This window comes from Columba livia, chromosome 18 (genome assembly GCF_036013475.1).
Source record: "Columba livia isolate bColLiv1 breed racing homer chromosome 18, bColLiv1.pat.W.v2, whole genome shotgun sequence".
In the NCBI taxonomy this organism is placed as follows: Eukaryota; Metazoa; Chordata; class Aves; order Columbiformes; family Columbidae; genus Columba; species Columba livia.
The window spans coordinates 1710896-1732758 of NC_088619.1; the positions used below are offsets into that span (position 1 = coordinate 1710896).

Below are 21863 nucleotides of genomic sequence, written 5' to 3' on the forward strand. Positions count from 1 at the left end.
CCCGAGCGCTCAGCGCCCACAGCATCGAGTCTGGACGGCAGAGACAGAGAACAGAATGACTTGATTCCTTTGCTCCAGACTCCGTTAATAACAGCAAAGATCTTTCAGTCAGAAGGAATGTGACTTGCTTAGTGCTTGGTGGACAGCGTATGTGCACAGATACTGTTCGAGCCGATCCAAAAGGATCCACCCCTACTGTGCTACGAGCAGTAAATATTTTTAGTGGCATATAAGGAATAAAATCCAATCACACCTTTAAATTGCCATCCCCTGTTGCCTACCAGAACAGCTGATACTATCAAGACAGTACGGCCCTGTCTAGCTGACGCTGCCTTTAAATCACCATCTTAGTTCACTAAAATGTCTATGAGCCCTCACACTAAGGAATGCCACATTTGCTACCATTTGAATTTGTGACCGAATTCCCACAGCCCTTCAATGCCCGCAAAAGCAATATTTACTGCACTCGCATCACTTCACAGGCCGGCTGCCTACACTGATCTTGGAACAAACAGTATCTGCAGAGCGGTTTGTTTGAACAGCAGATACAATACTGGGTGCTCATTCTCAGACAGAATATGTATTTCATGCCAATCTGGAGCCTGTTTGAAAAATGAGGCCAATGACCAGGAGTTCGAGTGTGTCTGGCTGGAAACATCCAGGCATGTTCAGAAACGAGTGGACTCTCACTCGTGAAAACCAAGCTCCCCAAGAGAGCTGTAAATTGGACACCGCAACTGAAGCAGCCCTGACGTCCCTGTATTCCTCTGAGAACACTGAGTTAAAAGTTGGACTCACAAGAGCTTCCCCATTAAACGCCTGAGTTGGAGCTGAGAGCTTTTTCCTTCATTAGGACCAGACAAATTAAAATGAACACAGCAGACTGAATTTAAACAACAAGTTACTCGTTAAATAAGAGACAGAAGAGTGCAGAGAAGAGAGAGACCATGTGAAAGCAAGAGAGAGCCCACAAATGAGTAGACGTACAAGGCAGATGATGCTGAGACGGGCAGGAAAGGCGGCAGTAACAACGCAAACTGTTACAACTGCCAAGGTGATTTTCGGAAGTGATGAATCCAAAACAAACAGCAAATTCTTAGCTCCCCTGAAAAAAATTGAGCTAGAAAGGGCATCTAAGGACCTGGTAAATGCATACCAGGGAGTAGAAATATACTGTTTACTCTAAGAGAACAAACGATTTACAACAAACTGAGCAGTAAGAAAAGAGCATTTCCAGGGCCGGCCGGGGAAGCAGCAGCCCAGCAGCTCTGGCACCGGCTGTCAGCCCGAGCTGGGGTATTTCCAGATGAGGACGGCACCGTCCGCGCTCACGCTCACGATGTACTTGTTCGCGGGGCAGATCTTGAGGCGGGTGATGTTGCCGCTGTGGCCCACTCCCATGTGAGTCACCGTGCCCTCCTTATAGTCCCACAGCTTCACCAGATGGTCGTCACCACCTGCGTCAGGCACAGAGGAAGAACAAACGATTACAATGACAGGACAAGGGGTAATGGGATCAAGCTGGAACACAAGAGGTTCCCCTTAAATTTGAGAAAAAACTTCTTCTCAGTAAGGGTGACAGAGCCTGGCCCAGGCTGCCCAGGGGGGTGTGGAGTCTCCTTCTCTGGAGACATTCAAAACCCGCCTGGACGTGTTCCTGTGCGACCTCACCTGGGCGTTCCTGATCCAGCAGGTGGATTGGACTGGATGATCTTTTGAGGTCCCTTCCAATCCCTAACATTGATACTGTGATACTGTGATACACCGAGTTCTGCTGCTATTTGTTCCCCGCTCCCAGGCAGGGGAACGCTTCGGTGTTCCTAGGAAGAGCAGGATATGTTTTCTTGGGCATTATGGCAAAAACTGCTTCTGTTCTGCTGGGGTCAGTGTCCAGTGAAGGGCTCCGGACCTTCACCAGCAGATCCCAGTGAGCTACAGCAGCGTCTTCCCAGTCTGAACTACAGCCTGAACCACAGTATTTTTCTTCGGTGATTCATGTTCTTTTCCCCTTTAGCTGACCCCTTTTTTCAGCTTTTTCGCACTGTACTGAGATCCTTGGTTCACTGCCTTGCTTTTCCTGGTCTTAATACGACCTCCTTTCTCCAGCTCCAACCACGCACTCACCTGTGACAAAGGACGCCCCGTCCGATGTGATGTCCATCCCGTTGATGGAGCTCGACAGAGAGCCTTGCACTTCTCTGATTGCGGAGCCATCGAGCACTTCCCAGTACACAATCTAGAGAGCAGAGCAGAGCGGGGCGCTCAGCTGGCCGTGAGCAGCACACGGGTTTCAGCACCGCCCTGGGACACAACCTGCTGTGCAGGGACAGGAGTTTCACCCCAGAACCAGCGCCAGACCGTGTGTTGTGCACTGCAGAGTTCCTGCAGCTTTGCTCACCTTTCTGTCTGTTCCACTGGTGATTATCTGGTACTCTCCGGGATGGTAACACACACATTTGAACAATGTGTTGTCTAGGATCATTTGTTTTCTCACGTAACGCCTGCAAAACACCCCAAAATGAGACAGAGCAACAGCGTCAAAACCCAAACTTTGCCTGCCTGGAATGTCTCTGCCTGTGCTGTACATCAGATCTCTCTCCTTGGATATTCTCAGGCACTGCTCTGAGTTCAGGGTTCCATGAAGCCCGTTAGGCTATCAGTTCTGTTTCCATCACAGCTGCCCTATAGGACTCTTGATCTGCTGTCGTACGAAATGAAATGTTTAAACCCAGAATGCTTTCCAGGTGCTGTTCCCTATGCCAAGGTGTCCTCGGCCTTACCCCAGTGCAGAAAGTCTGCAGATCCGCAAGAGCTCGACACGAGTCACAAAGTTCTGGAAAACAGAGCTAGTGGGAAACTTGGGAACTCACCTGCTCCACCGTGGCCAAGCAGGATCCCGCACAGGAAAACAACCGCAGACAAAGGTTTGTCTGAGCTTTTCTGAAAAGTTTCTCGAATTGGAGGTTCTACATTCCCTGACCTCATTGTTCTTTCTAGAAGTTTTTATCTCTTAATGCTCTTTTTCCCCTCCTCCTCGCTATGTGGTGTCCCAAACCGGGCACAGTGACCCTACAGATATTACCAGCACTCCAAGTGCCTTGGCAATACTAATCTGTCGCCTTACACAAGATCCCAGATGACGCACGTTCCATCCAGGCTGGCTGTGACACCCTCTTTGTCGTTCTTATTAATCTTGATGCAGGACACGGCACCTCTGTGCTCCTTCAGAACTTCCCTCAGCTTCTGGGTTTTCTCACCAATATTCCAGATCCTCACCTGAAAATCAGCAACACACATCTGCTCTGGTACCAGCTGGTCCTGCCGGAGCTCAGGAGGAGCTTTCCTGAACTTTGCCTTTCTCTGCCAACACGTACAGCAGCTCAGTCCCAACCATCTCCGTTGGCCTGTGGGTTATTGGTGCAGCTGACCTGTGAAGCTCAACTGAGTTCTCCACAGTGTAATCCACTTGCTTCAGGAATTCGTGGCCATCAACCCCAGGCCTTGGTTTTGCCAAGTGCCCGCTCTCCCATGCTTCATTTTACACAGCTCTTGATCAGGAAAAACCACCCAGGCCACGATCTATTGCCAGTGGTGCTTTCAAGATCAAAGCACAAAGCTGCTGCAATGGAATAGAAAGGAGCTACCCGCTATTTGTCCTACAGAGAACGCCAGGAAGGAAATACAAACCAGCTCTTTAAAGCTTTGATGTGAAACACGTGCCTGAAAGCACCTCTTTTCCCTGTGCTGGTAACAGCAAAAATCTTTCTGCTTTGAGGCCTTGATCCTTCACACCTTGCACGTCCTGTCCCACTAGTGCCAAACATTGCAATGTCTGTTCACCTCGACATTCCACTAAGGCCAAATCCCAGTGAAAATTTAGACATTTAGACACGGGCATCAAAGGCAGAGAAGAGCTGACCTTCCACGCTTTCGAGGCTGATGCCGAGTTCCCGAAGGGATCTGGATGTCCAGTTGCCACTTGCTCAAAGCTCAGAGCATCCCGATCCCTTCAGCAACCCTGAAGTCACAGCTTCCTGAGGACTGATTCTGACAGAACCATTAGCATCGCAGAGCAGCTTTTTTGTGTTCCGAACGAGTACTGCAAGTGCGCCCCTGTGGTTCTCCTTTCTGCTTAACCAACCTTTAGTTGTAATTCTGTCTCAGCTGCACATATCAGCCAAATAGAGGGGAGAGACAAATGAACAAAAAGGATTAAGAGCATATTCTGCATTAGAAGGATTTCCAAAACTGCCATGCCAGAAGAAATCGGGGCATTGTTTTACATGATGCCCTCTGAGAACAACAGCACATCTCAAAAGCTGATATCTTTGAACTCAGTCCTTGGCTCAAGCGGCAGCTCAGAACAGCTCCCGTTCTGACTGAGCACTTCCAGGCAATTCGCAGGCCCTGTGATGAGCGCACGAAGCTGCTCCAGGTTTTTAAGCACAAATTACCTGCCCGTCACCTCCTCCGCTAATGATCTGTTTGCAGTCGCTGGTCGCAGCAATTGCCGTCACTCCCAGGTTATGGGCGTTGTTGATCTCGTACATGGGCTCTCCCGTAGCGGGCACGAAGGCGCGGATTTTCCCGTCATTCCAAGCTGATGAACAGAAAGAAACAGACTGCCCGGGCGCACAGACTTTCCTCACACTGTTGTCGCTCTTTCCTTTCCAAACCAACCCCTTTTTATAAATAAGCTCCCACATAAGGCCCACGCTGTTAGATCACCAGCATACCCGTGAAAACCACTGTACTGCAGATGAGCCCACAGAGCTACGGTCCCAAACACACTGTTGAAATGTAATTGCTTTTGGATTCTGGCTGTGGACAAAGTGGTTTGGTAACCATGGGGAGGCTGCACGGCTGCTCTAGGACTGCAGGAGTCCCTGTGTCAGCAACTTGCACATGGCGATGGACGGCGGCTTTATGCAAATGTGCTCTACATACATCACAGGTGAAGCTGCTGCACACAACAAGGTTGATATTTTAGAATTAGGTAATTTAAATAAGACTGAACCGCATTCTGGATTGCCGGAATTCACTGATCCAAAGCAAGGTCTCCAGCCCTTGCCTTCTACCCTCACCGCAACTGCAGCACCAGGACAGCGGGGCTGCCAGCAAAGTCCATCGGACCAGCTGCATGCAAAGAGGCCTTTGGGTGTCGCCATGAACTCCATTTAAACGCTTTCCCAATTTAATCTTCTCTTCATTTTAACATACTGATGTTTATTAAGTTGAGCAACCACGGCTCTGGGCTGACCATTACCTGAAATGATGACCATGCCGTCCCTCGTCACCTCGACCGCGTGGCAGGTGACGTTGGGGACGGTGATTCGCAGCCGCTCCAGACGTTCCGGCGTGTACCACACTCGAATGTCGTTTGTGGAGCAGGTAACGAACAAGTCCGAATGTCCCCTGGAGAGTTCAGAGAGGAGAGGTAACGAGGAGGGGCACACAGAAACGCTCCTTGCTCTGTCACAGCTCAAATCGTCCTCCAAAGCTCGGCTTTGCTAACCTGCAGCTGGGATCTGCCCCACAGGGATCCCCACGGCTAAGACAAAGGCCTTTTTTGGAGGATCACCTTTCTCACATGAAATTCCCCTGGTTTGGGTTCTCTTCAAAGATTCATTTTAAGGAACAGTTAAAGGGAAACTAAAATAATTCTTTCTGCTGAAGTTGAGACATTTATTTCCCATATTCAGTCTCTAATTCATGCGTTATATAGAATAGACACAAAAGTGGGTGTAAAAGTGCTGACTGCCCAGGTTTAACATCAGCCACTAACAGCAGCCTCACATTGTAAAGATGTCATTTTTTATCTTGCTTACTGGATGATTCCCATTCAACAGCGCTGAAGGCAATAGAAATGATGGCAAAGTCTGTTCCTAATATACTTGTTATAAATGTTGGAATGAAACAAGACCTGCAGCATTTCAAAAGCCATGGGACACAGTGCTTTGAAATAAGCTCTAAGCCACTCGTCCTAGGGATGCAACAGAAAGTGACATCTAGAAAGGTACCGCGAGCTTTTGTTCAACAGCACCATCAGTGCCCAGAAAGATGAACCAGGACAGAGAAAACCGGCACAACAAAAGTGTGGCCTCTTTCAAGCCCAGCTTGCACGGGTGCTTTATCAACCAGGATAACATCAGCAAGTGAAGGATTCTGAAATAAGCCAGAACAGGGAAATTAAGCCCGTATTTCCCCATCAGCAATAGGCTTTGTTCAAGAGCAGGCAACAGATAAGAAGTTCAAACATCTACGCAAGGATGTAGTCCTGTAGTCCTTACAGTCAGCACTAATGGCTGTGACACAGGCGTGTCAATCAGCGGTATCAGCAGCACATCACCCTAAAGCTCCACCTGATTTTCTCATTAAATGAGAAGATGTGGGTTTGAGGCTGGCGGCAGGCGGGGAGGAGCGCTTCCTGCTCCCTGCACTCACTGCACCTCGGTGACATCTGACCCTTTGTGCTGGGCCGAGAAGCGAAGCAATAAAAATACGCCAAAAATGTTCATTTGGATCAAAATCCCATTTTCCATCTGGAGAGACGATCCATTGTGGGTTTAAAAAAACAAAATAAAGAGTCACGATGCTACTACCCAGGAAGGGAACATTTGCTGTGCGTTCACAAGACAAATGCAGAGCGACCCTGGGACAAAAGGGGGAGGCTGCCATCCCTGCCGGTGCCCAAACATCAATAATTCAGGTCTTTTTACTTATCATCCTTTCCGCAGATCAGTGATTTTTCCAGTGCTCCAACTGAACTGCTGCCTTCTGCTTTGAGGCAGCTGCTCACCGTCACCCCGGCGTTTTTTGGGCAGGTGACAGCATCGCCCGTATCAATCATCCCAACAGATGGTACCAGGCTCTGGGTTCCTGTGGTAAAAGCTGCGCACACAGGCACCCTGACCTCAGCAGCAGCTCCTCAAGCTTCTGCACCAGCCAAATACAGCCCAGCCCGTTATACTCACTCAGGAAAAACAACGTCGTTGACGGCTTCGGTGTGACAGACGGCGACCAGCTCCTCTTTAAATGTAGCGTAGGCACTGCGGTACATCTGGCATTTATTTGTCCCTATAAAGAACTGGTCGTCCCGACCTCTACACGTCAGGGAAGTGACAGCACCTTCAACTCGCATTCTCCTGTGCAAAGAAAGCAAAGGTTTGGCCCGACATTGACCTCGAGGAACTTTCATTTTCCAGCTTCTCGAGAATTCGACTTTTGCTGTTTCCCCAAAAAGCTCCGCACTAGGCTGTGATATCAAGATGCAAGAGCATGGGCAGGACTAACATTCCATTCCCAGCCACGTTTACTACTTCCCATGATCTTGCCCGTCCCACCTGCTGCTCTGCCAGGGCTGGCACAGGCAGCACTTTGGAGACTTGATTTCCTGCACCAGGGCCTAAGGTAACAACAGCTTTGTTGATATTCTTGCTCAAGTGCACTTCAATATCCCACTTTCAAGGATGTTTCCAGACAGTTTAGACCTTCTGGGAATAGTTTCAGTCGTACAAAGCTAAGCTTGCAGAACTGTACACTTGAAGGGGATATTCAAGCAATGCCAAATGAGTAGGTGTGAGCCCAATTTTCAAATCACGTATGGGGAAATGACGCCTGCAGCTTTCTATCTGGTATGCAGAAAAAAGCCTTGCAAAACTCCAGCACTTCCAGACACGTGCCTATAAAATTAGCAGAGCCCCGCTTTACAATCCCATGACCCCCAACAAACCCTTTTGGAGATGGCAACTACTACTCTTTCTCACCCGGCGTAAATAAGCATCATTCTATTGACTTCAACAAATCTGTCTGGCTTTGCATCAGTTTAGGATCTGACTCCTACTGCTCCAAAGGAAACAACAGTCATTTACAAGGAAGGATCAGAGGGCACTTCCCTGCAAACGCACGCAGTAATTTTCAGTTTGCTCCAACCTCGTGACGCTGGAACCAGACCGTGTATTGTGTCTGCAGGACTGAAAAACTGAGACTGACTTGGATTATGCCTTTCCATAGAAATGATTGGTTCTTATACCGTGACCCTTTTGGAGGAATTGTCACCTCTCCCCTCCTGATTCTTCCATCTACAAACTCACTTCTTTACTTGGAAGTCTGAGCCTGCACAGAGAGCTACAGTCCCTTCTCCGGTGCCGACTATTAAACCTCCTGTCTTCGGCAAAAGCAAAGCTGTGACTCCCTAGGAGAAAACAGGATGAAAACGCAATCGGATGGGAGCAGAGGCTCCTTGCTGCTGCAGCCACGCTGAACAGCACAACGGAGTCTCTACCGGGCTCCCGACGGCGGGGCTTATCTCACTCCAATATGGCTTTGTCAGCATTTTGTCACTGACCTGGGCTAAAGAGTGGCTCTCTAGAGGGAGAAGGGAGAAAAGAGTTATTAATTGCAGGTCTATATGAACTAATACAGTACGAGGAGCGAGCAAACAGCATTATCTTGGATTCTTCAGAGCAGCTGGGACCACGTACAGAGCCTGACCTCATCGCAGCAAGCGATACCCACATCGTGGAGCGGCACTCGCGCTTTTCCCTCCGCGTGTCCTTCATCCAACAGCCACGAAAACAACAGAGGACACAACTCAGCTTAAATGGTCTTTCCTACAGCTCTTTTTAGGATGATCCTCTGCGTCTCAGGCCTCTCTCTCTGTCTGAAAGATGCAATCCCATCTCCCACCTATTAGTAATCAAATACGTTTGTCACAGGAAAGCTTTGGAAATGAGTCAGCCCATGGTCATCCCGGGTTTCTGCTGTTACTGAGCAGAGCAGATCAACGGGAGGCCAGCCACTGGAAAAGGAGAAATGCTGTTCGGTGGATAAAGTACCAGGCTACAGGAAAAAAATGCATGACAACAAAATCAACAAAAAACACCCAAACAAATGAAAACAGTCCTCAGCCTTCCACAAAATACAAGTGTAAGAAGAGTCAGATCTGCTTCAGGTCTGTCACCTGTGAAGTAATATTACTGTTCCATGTACAACAGATTAATTCTTGAAAATCACCAAGAGACTCCAAGATAGGCTGCCAGAGGAGTGAAATGACTTCTGTGGGGTTAAATCACAGTATCACAGTATCACAGTATGTTTGGGATTGGAAGGGACCTCAGAAGATCATCCAGTCCAATCCCCCTGCTGGAGCAGGAATGCCCAGGTGAGGTCGCACAGGAACACGTCCAGGCGGGTTTTGAATGTCTGCAGAGAAGGAGACTCCACAACCTCCCTGGGCAGCCTGTTCAGTGCTCTGGCACCCTCACTGAGAAGAAGTTTCTTCTCAAATTTAAGTGGAACCTCTTGTGTTCCAGCTTGGTCCCATTACCCCTTGTCCTGTCATTGTTTGCCACTGAGAAGAGCCTGGCTCTATCCTCACGGTACTCACCTTTTATATATTTATAGAGATTAATAAGGTCCCCCCTTAGCCTCCTCTTCTCCAAACTAGAGAGACCCAGCTCCCTCAGCCTTTCTTCATAAGGGAGATGTTCCACTCCCTTCATCATCTTTGTTGCCCTACGCTGGACTCTCCTGATATTCTAACTTGGGAAAATATCCCTACGAGCTTGGGGGAACTTCTGCATGAGTGAAATGGAAAGGACAAAACCATGAGATAAAGGAGCTTTGTGCCACCAAACTGGAACTGAAAACGAAGTTCCCGTCCCAGAGGCGCCTGCAGAACCTGTGGCCGGCGGCTGTTCCGCCCAGACAGACCCGCAGGGACGGGCAGGAGCTGTTGGACTGACACCGTAAGTCACAGTCCAGACTCCAGCAGCATTTGCCGCTCCCAGGTTCATAAGCACCATTGCCAGCCCTTGGGATCCCACCAGCAGGTTCGCAACGTTCAGATTGTTTCTCCTTTAAGCCCGAGCCATTATGGGAAAACAACAATTTCTGTTTGGTGGTGGCTCTTCGGGGAAAAACAATGCCCAGCTCCAGCATTTAGTGTTGTGAAAGCACCAAGAAGTCAATTCTCAAAGAGCGACCAAGAGGCGACTCAGAGTAATTCTGTATTTATTCCCCAGGAAGAAACCCCTGTCGTGGGCTTGACTTGTGACTGGGGAACACACACAGATGTCGCTGCTTTAGGATTCAAAGTCTGACATCTAAGCAGCACCCCCAGCCTTCCTGTGCTTCTCAAGCATTAATCCGGCCTAAGCCCGGGAAATGTTCAGCATTTAACACCTTCAGAGGGTTTAGAAAAACCAAAGCCACAAAGTGTTGGTTTTGTTCGCGGAAAGGACTGAAGGTCTAAGGAAGGAGAGAGAAGAAGTGAAGAAAGAAGAGAAAAGAAAATGGACATCTGAGCTGTTTAGACCCAGAAAGGACACGGAAAAAGCCACAGGCGAGGTCTGATGAATCTGGGAAAATTACTTTGCTTCCATTATCCACGCAAATAGAAGCAATCGGTTGTTTTTAAAGGCTTGCTTATACGTTTTAAAGGAAAAAACCCCAAATCACCAGAAGCGTTACTGTGCATTCCAGCGCTGGCAATGCAGGCAGCCTCACACCTACCTACGCATCGGCTTAAAGACGATTTAACTTGAGGATCAAATAACCATGGGCTGCAGAAAAGAACCTGACACATGCTCTCCCGCTCTGTGATTCACCAGCACTGAGCTCCCCGTTCGCCGGCTCCAGCAGCAGCACGTCCGCAGTCTCCTGATGGGTGACAAACACGACCTGCGGAGAGGATCTTCTGCCACATTCTCACAGCGGCAGCGGCGCCGGGTTTCGTGCAAATGTTCTCAGCAAACGCACAAGAACAAAGGGATTCTTTTGCATTAGAAAGACGATCCACAAGCAGAGCGGTTTCTGAGCAATGCTTCTGGAAACTTCCTCCGAGGCGCTGGCAGCGTTTGGCGAGTCCCCTGTTATCACGGGCCCATCACCTGGCTGCTGAGCTCCTGGTCTGCGGTTTTGCCCCTAAAATCTTCCACCTCAGACGCCCTTTGGGTTCAGCGTTATGGCAGGTGGCAGCATTACAAATGCAACCTATGACTACGGAGTTTATCTGATTACAGCTCCTTGCTAATGAATTAAAGCTTTGGCGGCGCTGCCAACACTGCTCTGATTGTTCCAAGCTGTTCTCTGCAGTTCTTCCATTGGAGAGGGAAGCAGGTGTTATTAAGACAGAAAGAACCCCAAACACCCAAAACCTTAGAACGGCCAGGATTCATTGCCAGGCTCTCAAAATCATGGGAGTTCCACTTCAACCTTAATTTGACAACTGTGCTTTTGTCCAGCCTGTTCTTTGCATTACCATCAGTAAACAGCTTTATAAGCTTTAAAAGCTGCACTTGTTATTCATAGAGTCAAGTAGTCCACGTTAATGCTGCGATGAATGCTCTATTTCATACCCTGCCAGTGCTCTTGTAGGTGAAATGCAGAGTCTAACGTAGGAGGTTAAAAACATCACCATTCATTATTGACTGCTCACCCAAAGAAACCAGCGCTTTCAAGTACATAAAAGTAAATAAAAGCACCATCAGAACTGCAGCCTGCCCGGTCCCTTCCTGCAGGGATTCCTGCTCTTTGTCCCACTCAGATCTCTTGCAAAGTTCCTGAGCGCTCTGTGAACTCTTCCAGCGCATCTCCTGTCAATATTTATTTCTTTTTACAATGCAAATCACTCCAACTACTTCTGAAAATGCGTTTGCAATTGTACATCCCTCTTCACATTCCAACGGGTGCCTTACAGCTCCTCAGGCCCGCGGCAGGGAGCAAAATGAATGCTGCTGTTTATTCCAGTCTTTATACACCTTAGAGACAGGCACTTAAACTTCATACCAGATAGATGGAAAACAAGTTGCTTCATCATAACAAACTATTTTGCCACTCCTCTTCAAAACAGAAACCAAGAAATCTTCAGATCCTGTCTATACAATAAACACGTTCTTATGTATCTAAAGGCAAAGTTCCTTTAAGGGTGCCCCACCTTGTTTTCAATAGAATCGCCTCCTCACCCCGCAGTATCTAAACCCTTTACAGATGTGCTCGGCGTGGGGTGGCTGTGGACTCCAGGTTTGCAGTTTCACGCTTTGCCACCGGATCGTAATTCCCCGATGCAACTGGTGAACATGGTTTGCAGAGGTTTGTTCTCAAACACAGACAGCATTGCAATGCGTGGCTCCAGAGGGGAGAAGTTTTGGTACAAGTGCTAATGCAAGGTACATTTTCAAGAAAGACACACAAGATGTCTTGGTTAGCAACGGGATGGACTAAATTGTGTGGAAACAAGGATGCAAATAGTTTTGTTTTGATAAACGCTGTGGTTTTGACTTGAAAAAACATCTGCAAAATACCTCTTTCGGCACTGGAGGTGAGGCTACAACTGGAAATTGCTGCCATAAAACACGAGATCCTACGTGTGTCCAGCGAGCACTTGTTGACAGTCTAGTGACAAGGCATGATTTGTGTGCAGAGATGTGCAGGGGGTGGGCGGAAAGGGAATCACAGCACGGAGCTGGGAAAGAGAGCTGGAAAGTATGAGAGGGGATCTGTGGCCGAGGCACTGACAGTAACTGCAGAGAAAAACGTCCCAGCGCCTTCCCAGTGACGGCAGCAACACGGGTTTGCCCTGGTGAATTCCCCTCCTCGGGCACAAGGGAAGCGCATTGGGAAGAGCGAGGGAGAGAGCAAGAGGAGAAGGGGTGACGGGGCTGAGCGCGTCTGACCGAAAAGCCTGTGAACAGGAACGCCTGTTTGAAGCGGGAGGGGAAAGGAGGCGACTGGGAGGACTCCTCGCTATTTCCATCCAATGTGAATGTCTCCTTTTCTCTCCCGGCTCCCCCAACGACCAGTGCCACATACTAAGAAGCTGCCACCACATTACACTAATAAACCCAAGCTGAAGCCAGATTAGCGCCTACCAGCTCAGGGCTCGTCCACAAGGCTGGCAGGCGGCTGTGACGAGACCCACTTCTGGATCTTCCCTTCTCCTCAACACCTTGTCAGCCTCTTGCACAGTCAAGGGGCCTGTTTTCCCCCAGCTTTTCACTCTCAGAAGCCATGCCAGCTGAAGCTCATGATGCTCCAAAGGTCTCTGCCACAAAATGCTGTTCCTATGGATCTGCCTTACGATAAAACCCCTCACAGTACGGACTGGACTGTGCTCTGGCTTTGAGCCTCGGCTTTTTCTTTTGGACCCCCAAACGGCACAGCATCCTGCTCGTGACCCTGCCTGACGGCTTCTTTAGCAGTGCTCTCAGAAGTGTATTTTTGGTGAAGTTTTGTTTCAAGTGCATTTGGCACCTTTCCCTCAGCCCTGAGGACACGGGAGTTCAGGCCCTCGGGCGGCTTCAACCAGGGGCTCTGGGCGAGGTGCACGTGCTGCGAGATGGAGAAGGACTCAAAGCACGCAGGCATTGGAAGGGGAGGTGACAGTCACCAAGACCTTGGCCTAAGAGACAGCACAGAGCAGCCACGGGTCCTGCGTGGACGCAAAGCCCTGCAGGGGGGCAGCCGGACAAGGGGCTCAACCGCGGCCAGTGCGGGTGTCCCCACATGGGGACACACCTGCAGCGAACTTACCATTGCCAGCAGGAAAACAAAACACATCCATTCCTGTCCTTTAAGAGGGACACAGAAAAAAACTATTTGCATTCCTACAATGTAAGTGGGAAAAACAAGTAATAACTTCTCCACCCTTCTGGAACAGATAAACATTGAACTGTATTTCAAAGGATTCAGTGGGTCCAAGTTATCCCGGAGACATGGGCCTGCATTTGTAACGCAATAAATATTTCATCTGGAACGGGCACGTACATGGTTTGGATGCACCTGTCCAAGCAAAGTTCAGGAGGTTGAGGGAAACAAGCCCAGAGGAGAGTTTTCTTTGGGGCTGACTGCTGAACTGCTCTTACAGCCCCTGTGGGCTTGTGCTGCTCTCAGAGCAGATCTGCTGCCCCGCAGGACAGCGGCCCCGCGGCATCCCCACCAGCACAGCCGGCCCTCCCGCGGCAGCGCTGCCCCTGCTGCTCGCTGCTGGGCGTGCTGCTGACGCAGTCGCAAAACACATCCCAGCTTAGGCAAGGGACAGACCGAGACGCTACAAGAAGCCTTTTATAGCACCAAATAAGGAGAAATCAACAACAAGTGTTCTAGCTGGTGCCGATTGTTTTATCATTACAGCTGCCTGCATGCAGAATTCTTGTACGACCACCGGTCAGAAGCTCCTTATTCAGGAGATAACTCCTGTTTGAGGATGCTCAGACCCACGAGTCCCAATCAGAGACAAAAAAAAGCTAAGTTAAAAAACCCTTGGGGTTATGAACTCAAGAACTCAGAAGTTAAAAAGCAATAGAATCAATGTACCCTGTGCAACCTTGTTTTGTCCAAATTGTGCATACGCGTTACAATAAACTCTTGAATTACATTATTTATACTGCCTTTTTCAGTAAGATCTCTGCCTCATCAGTGGCAGAATCAGAACAGCAAAAAGACGAAGGGAAGTGGGGGAATGGGATGGGGAACAAACACAAAAAGAAAAGTTCAGTCCAGACAATTTAACACATTTGTGAGATCTGACTATGGGACCTTACAGCAGTAAGTGCGGGAAAGCCTCTCAAACAAGCGCTTCCACCAGCCTTCCCAGGAACGTCCTCTGTCTCACTCCAGCTCGTATCTTCTTAAAAGAAGCAAAAAAGTCAGGAACTACTCCATTTTTATTACTACTTTTCACTTTCTATGACGTTTACCAGATTAATTGTACAGAGTTTGTGGGATGACACACGAGATTCAAGTAAAACCCAAATTCTGAGCCAAATGAAGCTCAACGAAGGCGGGACAATGGGCTCAGCCTTCAGCATCAAGACCGAGACACAAGGAACTGACAGCGCAGGAAAAGCGTTAGTCTGAGAATCCGCTTTGTGATGGTTCTCCCGCAGGTTGCTCTACCTTCAGTCACTAACAAAGAGCAGGACAAGGACAGAATTGGAGTCACAGAGCTGCTACTCACCATGCTAAACTTCTTCTTCTGGGGCCCACAGGCAGTCAGCACCTTGCTGCTTGTGTTCACTTTCAGGACATCTCCACTCGTCGTGCCAAGATAAAAATCACCATCATCATCTGTCATCTATAAGAAAGCATAAAGAAAAAGAGATCACGGTCTGGATACTGAGACCCGTGTCCCACGCCTGACACTGGGCTGCACCAACAGCTTTAGTTCAGTGGATTGCCAAGAGTTCACCTGGGGGAACCCAGCCAATGTTTCTGTTCCATCACACGCACAGATCCAGAACACTGCTGAACGCCAGACACTTTCTAACCAAATCTAGATCATATTTTGAAGCATAAAAATCCGGGTGCCGGAGCCCGTGACCGTAACACGTGCTGCTTCTCTTGAGGAGCATCCAGAACACTCTTTCCCAGAGGCCGTGGGAGATCAACTGCCATGGCCAATGCTGAGGAACTTCACTGCCGTCACGCGCTTGGGACCAACATTTCCAGCATTATTAGAGAAACTCGTGGTTTTTCTCTAGTCTGTACAGAGTTTCTTAGTTTAGCAAAGTCATCTTGGCTGAAACGTACCTGAACACACACGGTGATTCTTCTCAGTTGCCCCGCGTAGCATTCAGATGGATGGATTTTTTTAGTTGCTGTGTCGAGTTCCCACACTCGAATGGTGAAACTATAAGAACAAATAGAGTGGGATCAAATCCACAGATGCAGAAACCTCCAAGTTTTTTCAGTACTACAAGAAGTAAAAAACCTTCACAAGGCTCCATTATTCTGATCTTTTAATACGGAGAAAAAGAACAATATCAGAGAAGTCTCTTATGGAAACTTTTTCCGGGTAAATCAAAAATCTTCAGCAAATACATATGTGAGGACACTCTCAACTCTTTTCTAGTGCAATTTAATTGACGATGTCAGAGACGATGTAATGTCTTTAAGCAGAGTCACCCTTACATTTAACAAAGTGCTAAAATTGCAAAGACGAGCGCTCATAAGTGCGAGTGCAGCCAAGAGCATCCAAAGCCGTCCCTGATGCACAGGGAGGTGCAGGCCCTCAACGCGTTTAAACGTCAGCCTGGATATATGGGCGCTGCCGCACATCCTTGCAAAACGCGACATTTTGTACAACTTTTGTTACAAGCCAGTGACCAACTGTACATCACATCTGGTGAGGACAGGAGATCATCCAACGATCGGCAAGACATCATTGTTTCGACATTAATTAGCCATTGTTCAGGGGCACTCATTGACTGCTTTTCTTGTGTAAACACTGGCAACTAAATATTTTAAACACTGCACGGGTAACGCTGAGTACAAAATCCTGCTATCAGGAGCAGAAGTGACACACGTGGGCCCCTGTGTGCTGCTCTGAAAACATATTGTTACATGGAGAACAAGCAGAAATGCCTTAAAGCTACAACCTGACGGATATTCATGAGTCCATTCAGAGTGAAAAGAAACAACACAAGCACACAGTTGCTTAAGTTTCCTTGTAGTTAAATAAAGACTCTTTGTCAAAGGAAATAGGGCCAGGGGTTCTCTCGCTCTGCTCGTTCCTCTCAACAAACCCTTACTTTCCAGCAGTGACAAACATCTCGTCCCTGCAGCTGGAGCACATGACGACGTTGGCATTGCCGGCGCTGCGCGGCGAGGCCGGGCTCCCGCACACAGCCTCTCTCTTACTGACGTCCCACACCATCACCCTGCAGGAGAAGAAAGCCTTGAAACAGCTTCGCTTTTTGACACTGCTTGGAAGTCAATTACTAAAAAACAAAAGCAAGACAAAGCCTATTGTCCTGCAGCCTGTTCCTACCAGGACACACAACAGAAGTAACTTTGTAGAGATTCTACCCAAGAAAAAACTTGTCACCAAAGTGTGGAATTGCAGTTTACATCCCCTGCTCCTGAAGCAAGGCTACGTGGATTTATCAGATCCCTTCTGCGGAGCACGACTCAAATCATACAGAATCACAGAACAGCTTGGGTTGGAGGGACCTTCCCAGCTCCCCAGTGCCCCCCTGCCATGAGCAGGGACATCTTCACCAGCTCAGGGTGCTCAGAGCCCCGTCCAGCCTGGCCTGGGATGTCTCCAGGGATGCTTCAGCCACCACCTCTCTGGCCAACCCGGGACAGGCTCTCACCACCCTCCCTGGAAAAACGTCTCAGGCCGCCCATAGAATCTGATTCTTGTCAAAAATCTTGTGCCAAGAAGCAGAAATCCTTACCTGCCGTCGTCCTGGCCTCCCAGGGACACAAGATAAATGCCTCTGGGCGAGAACGAGAGTCCCTCGACTTTGCCCTCGTGCAGCGAGAGCCGAGCAAGTAACTCCTGCTTTGGGAAATCCCAGAGGATGACGTCTGCCTGCGGGGCAAAGCAGAAGGGGGGGAGGGCAGAGCATGAGATGTAACTCGCAGGATCAGGGAGAACAACGTTCTCTGGCAGGAAAGTTGTTCGAAGGAGCCCAGCCCAAGCTTCTCTGCAGCCCTGGGCACCCCTGACACAAAGAGGCTTCAGACTGGGTGCTGTAAGAAGCATTATTCCAGCTGAGCACTTGAGTGGCTCTGCTTCATTTCAGCACCTAAATTTACCCTGAGACACTGAGTATTTGACTTGGATTTTAAAATACTGAAAGCACTAAAACCTGATCCCTTCCAAGTGTCTTGGGGTCTTTCAAATAGGCAAAAATAAAACGAACTTCAGAGGTCTAAAAATGCAGGTAGGTACCTGTCAAGGGCTTTTGACAGTCCTAAGCAGCTCTGGAACTCAGGTCTCACTTGAAATAGAACAGCATTTATTAATTAATTAATGCCTAATGAGATTTTGGCTGCCACACGCCCACAACACTTTGGATAAAAAGGACTGGAACTAAAAATCCCTCAGTCCTAGGGAGACTGCTTAATGTTTTACAAAAACATAAAGGCACATCCAGCAATGGAGTAACTACAATTTCCCATTCCCTTCAACATCTTCCCATTGCAGATATTTGTTTTCCAACAAAAGAAAAAATAAATGAAGGGTGTTCCCACCACTGGCAAGCCAACTCCAATTTCTCCGGTCAATACTAAGCGGTTAAAATCTGACATAAATAACTTACGTTTTTTCTATGGATAAGCAACATTTAATCCAATTCCTTGTATTCCTTAAACACGTGTTCATTAGAGCAAAAGCAAAACAGCGCTGGGCGCGCGGGGGATTCGCTCCGCCCAACACGCACACCTTTAAACAATAAGAAGTGTGCTGAAATACAGTAAGGTGTTACATATTCATAATGAGCCCAGGAACGCCTGTACATATTCATAACCTTTCCCCGCTTCTGATTAAAATGAGTCTCAGAGAACCATTTCCATAGACGCTCCCCTGTTGCGCCTGTGCAGTGCCACTTGGTGAATTTGAGGAGGGGTCTTTGGGGGTCTTTGGATGAAGCTCCTTCAGCTTCATCACAGTGAACTTTTTACCTCTGGCTCATTATGTTGAATTGACTGGACCCAAGCTGCCAAGTTGAACGAAACCAGACTGGCGCCCCCTTTTGCTGTAAATCTTCGTTATCTTGTCTCCTCAAGTTTACAGCTAAGTGCAGTAAAACTTCTCATCTTGGCATTCGATGGGGTTCTGTTCTTCTTAACATAAAGCTCTAAACTAAGCATTTATTGTGTGACTAAGCCTTAAAGTGTTAGTTCGTTAGTAGGCACCCATTATAAGTTTAGTTAACCCTTAAAATGTTAGTTCCCTCTGTCAATATAACATCATAAGCAAGTTTCATAACTTTTTACATAGAACTTAACCGCCTTTTTCCAGGTTCACAGCCTGTGCCTCATTTAGTTATATCTGTAAACATTAAACATCTTAGCACGAATCGCAACTGCATTTTTCACAAAATCAGAGCATTACCCACCTTGAATCCAATGCAGGTGACTTGTCCTGAAGCGACGTACATCCCATCCCTGGACACGGCAACGCAGGACACGTTATCGGTGTGGCCATGCAAGAAACTCTGTTTCTTAGTGTCCAGGTGCTGAATCACCACCGTACAGCCCAGGGGGTACAGGATGTGCTCCCTGTCGGGGTGGCAGATGAGGCCACAGGGAACATGTCCTGCAAGAGAAACGGGTGAAAGATCCGCTGGCTGCCAACAGTTCAGGGGCTGCAGAAACCACTGGCTCCCCACGGTTTACCTCACAAGGCGAGGGGGGGGAAGGAAAAGAACCTTCCAGTTCTCCCCAGAGCTGTTCAGCAGAACAACCCCGTGTCGAGCAGCACGGTCACCCTGACAAGGTTTGGACCACGCTGTGGTCCTGCAGCTCTGTGGATTCACAGGGCGCAGAGGCCCCAGCGCTCCAGCACAGAGGGCTCTGAGGACACGGCATCCAGCCCTGGTTGCCATGACCTCCTCAACAGAGCGGCAAGGCCGCACATTCCCCTTGGCGCCCAGCCCCATCCCCGGTGCTCACAACAGTGTCTGTGCAACCTGAGCTGGTTTCATGTGCAAATTATTCTCGTTCTGGGAAGCTGCGGAATTGGAAAACAAACAGAAAACCCCGCAATTCAGTCAAACTTTTCCTGTTCTTCACTTGGCACCGGTCCCTGGCAGCGCTGCCCCTGCGGCGCCGGGCACGGGGAGGGGGCGAGGGCGGCGGGAGCGCCCAGGACCCCCCTGCTCACCCCACGGTGCCCCACGCCGGCCCCACGGTGCCCCCCGCCCGGCCCGCGGTACCGTTGAAGCCGATGGCCGCCTGCAGCTCCAGCTCCCCCACCGCCCCGTCCCCCTTGGCCGCCGCCATCGCCACCGGGCCCGGACGCGCCTCCAGCGCAACGGCGCCTGCGCCCCGGCCCTGCGCGCCCCGGCCGCCAGGGGGCGCTGTTGGGCGGCGGGCGCCCCCCGGCGCCAGGCGGCCGGTCCCCGCGCGTGTCCGCGCGGCCGAGGCGGGAACGCGCGTAGCGGCCGCGCGCGTGGGTCCCGCTGCAGCCCGGGGCGGGCGGGACACGGGTGAGCGATCTCTGCACGTCCCCTCACGCGTCCCCTCCGCTTCCCCTGCGCGGTCTCAGGATTGTGTTTCATTCTCCACGAGTTCCGCACTGGATGCGAAGCGGGGGGGTGGTAGCTGGGCTGGCACCTGTGGGGCTGCACCCCAGAGTTGATGAAGACCGGGAGGCCGCCCGTCCCCCTGGGTGAAATCGGTGTGCGCAGCTCGCTCTCTGAAGTGCCTGCACACCAAGGCACAGCGTGGGGAGCAAGCAGGAGGAGGCAGAAACGTGTGTTCGGGCAGGAGATCATGACCTGGCGGCAGTTACAGAGACACGGTGGGACAGCTCACACGACGGGACGGTGCTCATGGACGGCTGTGTCCTCCTCAGGAAAGACAGCCCAGCCAGGCGTGCTGGTGGAGTTGCTCTTCATGTGAGAGAGCAGCTACAGCGTATTGAGTATTGTCCAGGCACGGATGGGGAGCGAGCTGAGCGTCTATGGGCGAAAGTTAAGGGGCAGGCTGGCAAGGGGGACACTGGTGTGGGTGACTCTTACAGGCCACCAGATCAGGGTGAGGAAGTCGATGAGGCCTCTGCAGACAGCTGAGAGCAGCCTCACAGTCACAGGCCCTGGTTGTGCTGGGGATTTTAACTTCCCCGATGTCTGCTGGAAGGACGACTGGGCCGGCAGCCACAGTCCAGGAGGTTCCTCCGGTGCCTCGACGAGAACTTTGTGATGCAAAGGGTGCAGGAGCCGACTAGAAGAGGAGCACTGCTGGACCTCATCCTCGCTGACAAGAAGGGTCTGGTTGAAGCGGTAAAGGTTGAGGGCTGCCTTGGCTGCAGCGACCATGAGATGGTGGAGTTCAGGATCTCATGTGGCAGGAACAGAATAACAAGCAGAATTGCAACCCTGGACGGGGAGAGCTGGACGGGGAAAAATTTAATGAAATATAACAAGGGAAGTGTAGAGTCTTACACCTGGGCAGGAACAACCCCAGGTTCCAGTGTAAGTTGGGAAACGAACTGTTGGAGAGCAGTGTAGGGGAAAGGGAGCTGGGGGTCCTGGGGACAGCAGGGTGACCATGAGCCAGCACTGGGCCCTTGTGGCCAGGAAGCCAATGGTACCTGGGGTGGGTTAGAAGGGGGTGGTCAGTAGGTCAGAGAGGTTCTCCTGCCCCTCTGCTCTGCCCTGGGGAGACCACACCTGGAATATTGTGTCCAGTTGTGGCTTCTCAGTTCCTGCAGGACAGGGAACTGCTGGAGAGAGTCCAGCGCAGCCACCAAGATGCTGGAGGGAGTGGAGCATCTCCCGTGTGAGGAAAGGCTGAGGGAGCTGGGGCTCTGGAGCTGGACAAGAGGACACTGAGGGGGGACTCATTCCTGGGGATCAATATGGAAAGGGGGAGTGTCAGGAGGATGGAGCCAGGCTCTTCTCGGTGACAACCAGTGATAGGACAAGGGATAATGGGTGCAAACTGGAACACAGGAGGTTCCACTTAAATCTGAGAAGAAACTTGTTTGGGGTGAGGGTGGCAGATCCTGGCCCAGGCTGCCCAGGGGGGTTGTGGAGTCTCCTTCTCTGCAGACATTCCAACCCGCCTGGACACCTTCCTGTGTAACCTCATCTGGGTGTTCCTGCTCCATGGGGGGATTGCACTGGATGAGCTTTCCAGGTCCCTTCCAACCCCTGACATTCTGTGAGTCTGTGATTCAGCAATGGAATGAAGTGTGAAAATAAAGGACAGCAGCGTCCCTTCCAGCAACAGCAAAGGCTCCTCAGATCACGGGCAGCAGATGCACCGATGTCCAGTGCAACATGCAGCTCTGACGGCCAGTAACGCAGGACCACGTGTGCACAGAACCACACAGGATCATTTTGGTTGGAAAAGACCCTCAAGACCATCGAGTCCAACCATAACCCACCCCGGCACTGCCCCAT

At 50.0% G+C, this 21863-nt stretch overlaps 1 protein-coding gene across 2 annotated transcripts; it reads right to left on the reverse strand.

Moving 5' to 3' along the window:
• Nucleotides 1–888: 888 nt before the first annotated feature.
• On the reverse strand, nucleotides 889–19922 carry LOC135575719 (cilia- and flagella-associated protein 52-like). 2 transcript variants are annotated; one of them, XM_065034418.1, is made up of 14 exons: nucleotides 19671–19884; nucleotides 18852–19051; nucleotides 17184–17320; nucleotides 16533–16661; nucleotides 15532–15631; nucleotides 14960–15076; nucleotides 8094–8194; nucleotides 6975–7145; nucleotides 5267–5415; nucleotides 4455–4600; nucleotides 3125–3276; nucleotides 2399–2501; nucleotides 2125–2236; nucleotides 889–1457 (listed from the first exon to the last, which is right to left on the reverse strand). In XM_065034418.1, exons 1-14 carry the CDS (start codon nucleotides 19735–19737, stop codon nucleotides 1282–1284), a joined length of 1860 nt encoding a protein of 619 aa, XP_064890490.1. In that variant the 5' UTR covers nucleotides 19738–19884; the 3' UTR covers nucleotides 889–1281. The 2 variants fall into 2 exon arrangements, with proteins under 2 accessions (XP_064890490.1, XP_064890489.1); XM_065034417.1 differs by lacking the exon at nucleotides 3125–3276 and having other exon boundaries at nucleotides 19671–19922.
• Between the last annotated feature and the right edge of the window lie 1941 nt (nucleotides 19923–21863).